Source organism: Sinocyclocheilus anshuiensis, unplaced genomic scaffold, assembly GCF_001515605.1.
Source record: "Sinocyclocheilus anshuiensis isolate Anshui unplaced genomic scaffold, SAMN03320099.WGS_v1.1 scaffold55, whole genome shotgun sequence".
Taxonomy (NCBI): domain Eukaryota; kingdom Metazoa; phylum Chordata; class Actinopteri; order Cypriniformes; family Cyprinidae; genus Sinocyclocheilus; species Sinocyclocheilus anshuiensis.
Genome location: NW_015549647.1, coordinates 3,143,936 through 3,150,472, shown reverse-complemented (window position 1 = coordinate 3,150,472; position 6,537 = coordinate 3,143,936). Strand labels below are relative to the sequence as shown.

Below are 6,537 nucleotides of genomic sequence, written 5' to 3'. Positions count from 1 at the left end.
TGAATCTGTGTACAGTATATGCATAATTTGTTTGTTTGCTTTACCTTGCAATATTATTAATATTGTTAATGTTATTACTTCACTTCTTGGGTTTCAACCTTTGAAAAATCCTTAATTATTTACTTATTGATTGATTGATTGATTTGATTATTGGATTATTTATTGGTTTATATATTTATTGGATTCCCTCTCCTCTTAGTTCAGCCTTCTGCGAGGAACAACAACTGATAAGCTGGATAAACAAGGGACATCTGTATCTTTTGTGTTTGTATTGATCACTTATATATTATGTTGACTCCTTTTTTTCTGCAGTGATTGGGCAGGGATGAGGGAAAATATGTGGGCAATAATTTTTCTTTTTGTTCATTGTGAGAGTTATTGTAATTACTGTTTAAAACTCTAATAAATAAAGTAATCAAAAAAAAAATATATATATCTGTCAACCTGAGGTTGTCTGTCAGTATTTTCCTGAATGTTACAATTGTTTCATTGACTACAGAGGTCGGCCGAAAAGAAGACAAGGCAACCTAGAATATCTGGCAACCCCACAGCCTTTGAATCAGGCGTGGCCATGCTATTTTCGAGGGAAACACTCATCTGACAAGACGGTGGGTGTTTTACATGTGAAATTGTAAATGTAACATACTATTAATTAATAAGAACATATCTTAATGCGTCTATGCTATTATCACTGCAAATTACAGAGGTTGCGATATGTATAAATGTAACTTAAGTAGTGCAAATAGTTTCAGTTTCGCCATGTTCAGTGTAATAAAACGAAAGCAAAAAAATAGTCAAGAAACTGCTCTATAAACCGATTTATTTGATCCGGATCGTCAAGAGAATCTATATAAATATCTATTTTTAATATTAAAGTAATAAACACATAATAGTACTTTATCAAATAAGTATTGCATAATGCGTCGAACTATTGACGAATCGATCTAAAACATAATAGTGAATTTATGGCTCACCTGATCGCTGTAACATGAAATTCCTTGTGTGAACATCAAGCCTTGTGCATCTTACAAACTTGCGTGCACAAGCTGCCACTGGGTTTGTATTACTTGGTGTAAATAATGTATGAACAGAGCTTTTATTTCACTTAGTTCATGTCAGTACTATTGCCTATTATTAGCTTAACTCTTTGTAACTTCGTATACTATAGTATAGCATGCATCTTTGCTTTGAAGTGAATATGAACAATTTACTGTACTGAAGATGCTCTCTGCCTACAATTACAAACTGACATACTAACCTCTGTGTTCTTCTTCTCTCCAGTTGCTCAGGGTTGATTTTGAAATATGGACAAAAAAGAATCATTTAATAGAATTTGCCAAAATAAAGTTTTCCTCTTGGAGACTTTATCTGTAGAAGCCGAAATCATCTTGCAGCATGTGCAGCAGGCTGAAATTATTACATCACGCGACTACATGAACCTCTCAGATGTTCCTCAAAGAGAGAAGAGAGTCATCAACCTACTTGACAAACTCATGGGAAAGGGGGAGGAAACTTGTCGTCGATTCATAGAACTTTTAAGACAGGATAGTATATTGGAAATTTTTCCAGAATTAAAGGATCATGCCGTTATTTCTTCTCCAGCCATGACTTCTCCAGTGCAGGAGGTGAAGTTCATATTTAAAAGATTCAGCCAGCTGTACTGTAAATGTGGCAGTCAGATATGTTCTGTTCCACTGATGTGCATATGTGCTTTTATTTCAGGTCTGTCAATACAACATAGCACAAATTCCACGTGGTACCTGTGTAATCATCAATAATGTACATTTTGCAACCTTAAAAGAAAGAATGGGATCAGATGTGGACCAAAGTTAGTTTTTTAAACATTTTTTTGTATGTATTGTATTTAGTTACTTAGCATAAGATATTTTACTGGAATAGTTCACTCTAGAATGAAAGTTTGCTGAAAATGTACTCACCCTCAGGCCATCCAAGATATAGATGAGTTTGTTTCTTCAATCAAAACAGATTTGGAGAAATGTACCATTACATCACTTGTGCACCAATGGATCCTCTGCAGTGAATGGGTTCCGTCAGAATGAAAGTTCAAATAGCTGATCAGTACATCACAATAATCTACAAGTAACTCCAGTCCATCATTTAAAGTCGCGTTTTGTAAGAAACAAATCTATCATTAAGGCGTAAGGCGTAACTTTAAACCGTTGTTTCTGGCCAAAATACAAGTCCATGATCCATAATAGCGCTTCCTCCAGTGAAATATTCCATCCCGTTTTTGCTTGTAAATAGAACTTGATCCGTTCATAATTCTCTCCTGATTCAGATGACATAACTTTATAACTGGAGAAAGCAATATTATGGATAGAGAACTCGTATTTTAGCTGAAAGCAATGAATTAAAGATACAACATTTAATGATGTTGATTATTAAAAACACGCAGCTTTTCGCTTCACAAAATGTTAATTGATGGACCAGTCGTGTGGATTATTGTGATGTTTTTATCAGCTGTTTGGACTCTCATTCTGACGGCACCCATTCACTGCAGATGATCGATTAGTGAGGAAGTGCTGTAATGCTAAATTTCTCCAAATCTGTTCCAATCCAAAGAAACAAACTCATCTACACCTTAGATGGCCTGAGGGTGAGTACTTTTTCAGCAAATGTTCATTTTGGGGTGAAATATTACTTTTAGTTATTGTGTAAAGAAATCTTTAAATAATTGGATTTGCTTGAATAATTCTAATTGTCTATTGATTTATACATTTAGAAATGGGTTTTAGAATGTTTATTTGTAATTATTTATAAATATTATTTATTTATAATTATTTGTATAGCTAGATTGATGGAGTTGCTCATATTCTCTCTTTTCAACCTCAGAGCATCTTACAAAAGTTTTCCGCTGGCTGGGGTTTGAGGTGGTGGCGCACAGAAATAAAACTGCGGCTGAAATGAAGAATCTCCTCAAGGACGTGGGGAAGACAGTAGATGGAGACTGCTTTGTATGCTGCATCCTCTCCCATGGCATAAAGGAAGGGGTCTGTGGAACCGATGGAGCTGTTATTTCTGTTGATGAAATACGAGAGCCTTTCAATGGCAATAACTGCCAGAGGCTAGTCGGCAAGCCCAAAATGTTTTTCATACAGGCATGTCGTGGGAAAAGAAATCAAGATCGTGTGCTAGTCCAAGTGGATTCTTCAGAAGATGGAGAGTCAGAGATGGAGGTGGATGGTGATGATTTTGATATCACAATCCCGGCTGACACAGATTTCCTCATTGCCAGGTCAACCACTGACGGTCACCTTTCTTATAGAAGGCCAGAAGAGGGCTCCTGGTTTATTCAGTCACTTTGCCGAAACCTAGAGCAACATTGTCCACTGTAAGTTTAGAACATGCACTTTTTTTATGCAGCATTTTTATGTTCATTATTATCATTTGAATATAGAGAAAATGATAAAGGATTACATGCACAAAATCAGAACTATATGTATTATCAAAAAAGTAATTTTATTTATTTTTATGTTTCCAGGGGTACAGACATCCAGACAGTCCTGCTTTGTGTGAATAATGAGGTTAGCAGTCAGGGATTCAAGTGCAAACAGATGCCCGTCCATGAAGTCGCCATGAGGAAGAAACTGGTCCTGCTGCCACCGTGAACCACTCACTGCAAGCTCCTGCAGTGTACAGCATGGCTTCATATGCATCATGGTTTTATAGGATAATTTTTAGGATAAAGGGAATCTTTACTCTTGCATTCCTGCGTCTTTGTTGACGTTCTTAAATGACGTTTTTTTGTTTTTAAATCAGGACCGGGACTGTTTACTTCAAGGGAATCATGAGCCATTTGAGATTTGTTTTTCAAGTTTTCTAAGTAACTTTTTGATAAAAAATAATTACTGCATTTTTGCAGATATGTTTTACACATTTCTTTGTACTGTTCTTTTAATGTTCTTTCTGCATCCAGTTCAAATACACTGATTTAGGTATTTTATAATAAAATAATGTTTAAATATGGTCATTTAATGCATTTAGAATGAAATGAATTTTGATATTATATTACCCATATTCATCTGCAATGCAACACATAAGCAATAAATATGTCATCGGGTAGGACAACAGAAATTGTATGTATCAAATGTAGGTTTAACAAATGAGCTGTTATTTCTACAAACTAGTTTGTGACTAGTGCTTGAATTAAGCAAGATTACATTAAAGGGGTCATATGATGCGAGTTCAAGTTTTCCTTTCTCTTTGGAGTGTTACAAGCTGATTGTGCATAGATAAGATCCCTGAAGTTGCAAAGACTAAAGTCTCAAAACCAAAGAGATATTCTTTATTCTGTTACACCAAATACACAAAATAATGATCTTTAAAAAAGCATCATATGACCCCTTTAAAGTAATTCAAATTCCCTACAGAGATATGATTAGACCTGTGCCGTCAACTGGAATAATTCTGTTATGGCAGCACTTCCTCTTCAGCATCAGTAACCTCTTCCTATAACTGTAATAATAATCTAAATTAACCATATATTTTTTTGTCATAGTGTGATATTGTTATGGTGCTTAAAGGTGGGGTAAGCGATTTTTCAAAAACGCTTTAGAAAACTGATTCGGGGCAAATATCAAAACAAACTTGTAGCCAATCAGCAGTAAGGGGCATGTCTACTCATGATGTGGAGGAGAGCGTGTTCAGTGCGGGACGCCGAGCGACATAAAGATAGAGATGGCAGATAAAAAACAAAAGAGGAAAACGTCTGCGAAACAAAAGAAGGCTTAAGGCAAGAAGTAAGACCTGTGTAAATATCGGATCAGCTTTCCAGCGCTGGAGAGAACTCAAGGAGCGGAAGGCCTGCGATCGGACTCAGAGGTTGCTTTGTTTCTTCTCGATAGGTGAGTAACACCGTGTCTGCGCCTCAACAGCTAAAGTCTGTAGTACACTGGACACGACAAAGTGACCGTTGAAAATCATTTGAAATTTGTGTCAATATGTCATGAATAGAACGCAGCAGCAGTTTTCTGTCGGGGATTTGTCATGTCGTGCCGCGCCACATCCAGTGTAGACCATAGATATGTATATATATCTATGGTGTAGACAGCATCACTGATTATAATGAGTTCTATAGTATTTTGTCGCGCCGCGCCACTAGCGTCCAGTGTAACATTGGTTTTCTCCCAACTTGTTTCACAGGGAACAGTTATCTGCTCCCTAACATCTACCATGCACTGGAATTACATGCTAATTGTAACATAAACACAACTTTACCATGCTGATAATCCAGTTTATTAGCTGAAATTCATACATATATAGCAATTTTGATGTTATCATAACCGAAACGTGAATAAAGTTTTTAAAGTTTTAAAATACTCCTCTTTTTGAGTGTAAATTGATAGCCTGATCAAAAGGTGTATGAATCTAAAATAAATCTGAACCTGAAAACTGTGACATATCCCGTCTCTGTTTTGGACTCTTGTTTTGTATTTTTGCTATGTTCCGGTTTCCTGTTCTATTTGTAGTCTTTTTTTCCTGTAGTTTTTCCTCATCTTCAATTAGTTCCTTGATTGTCTTCCAGGTGTTCCTTGTTTTCTTGTTAGTCTATTAGCCCTGTCTGAACATATAACCCTATATTTCAAAAAATCCACCATTGTGCTCATACCAAAGAAAAATAAAATCACATGCTTGAATGACTGGAGAACTAATACACCCTACAGCCTACTCCCACAATACGGTAGGCCACACACTGCACTTTAACTCCAACAGTTCAATACTGGACTATACATACACACTGCATTTAAACACAATAATCTATCTGCTACCACTGGATACCATCCAATGCACATCCATGACATTTTGCGTATCCAGTTAATGTATAATCTGTTGCACCTTCGCATATTTTGTGTATATATGTCTACATAATGTAGAATGTGTACATGCTGTGTATAAATGTGTATTGCTAACTGCATGTACATACTGTGTATAATGTGTAGTGCTAACTGTAAGTATGTCTAATAGTACACTGTGTGTACTGACTATATGTATGTGCATATTGCACATTGTCATCTGTTGAGGTCTGTATGTTTATATGTAAATTGTTTCTGCACTGTTTGGAGCACGCTCCCAAGCATTTCACTCACCAAGGCACGTGTGCTGTGGTGATGTGACAATAAAAGTGACTTTGACTTTGACTTTATATGTTATTGGTCAGGTCCTGTCCTTCCCAGCCTGTTAAGTTGGTTTGCTAAGTTCAGTTTCTGTTATTTTGCTCCTGGACGTCCCTTGTGCAGTATAAAACAGTGGAATTTCAGTGAACAGAAGGTTGCCATGAGGTTGAAACCTCCTTCCACTATTATTATACTTCAAACCCCAGAGCATTCATGAAAGTGTTCTTAAATATACACTATTGCTGCACGATTATGACAAAAATCATAATTATCGATTTTTCCCTTGAAATCGTAATTGCGATTGTTAATTATGATTATCACAATTTACATTGAATGATGTTTATACCAATGTTTGATGCAACTGCATGCCATATTTTTATATGAAAAAATAAACAAGCTGAAA

At 36.0% G+C, this 6,537-nt stretch overlaps 1 protein-coding gene across 1 annotated transcript; it reads left to right on the top strand.

The window, feature by feature from the left end:
• Window positions 1–546: 546 nt before the first annotated feature.
• Window positions 547–4,189, top strand: LOC107660089 (caspase-8-like). Its single transcript, XM_016449308.1, has 5 exons — window positions 547–608; window positions 1,282–1,625; window positions 1,723–1,828; window positions 2,854–3,352; window positions 3,503–4,189. The coding sequence occupies exons 2-5, from the start codon at window positions 1,305–1,307 to the stop codon at window positions 3,627–3,629; spliced, it is 1,053 nt and encodes a 350-aa protein (XP_016304794.1). The 5' UTR covers window positions 547–608; window positions 1,282–1,304; the 3' UTR covers window positions 3,630–4,189.
• The last annotated feature ends 2,348 nt before the right edge of the window (window positions 4,190–6,537 follow it).

Excerpts from the sequence above, each read along its gene's own strand:
- LOC107660089 (XM_016449308.1), top strand. The coding sequence starts at position 1,305 with ATGGACAAAAAAGAATCATTTAATAGAATTTGCCAAAATAAAGTTTTC. Across the intron at positions 1,626-1,722 it reads TGACTTCTCCAGTGCAGGAG|GTCTGTCAATACAACATAGC; the intron begins GTGAAGTTCATA and ends CTTTTATTTCAG. Across the intron at positions 1,829-2,853 it reads GGGATCAGATGTGGACCAAA|AGCATCTTACAAAAGTTTTC; the intron begins GTTAGTTTTTTA and ends TTTCAACCTCAG.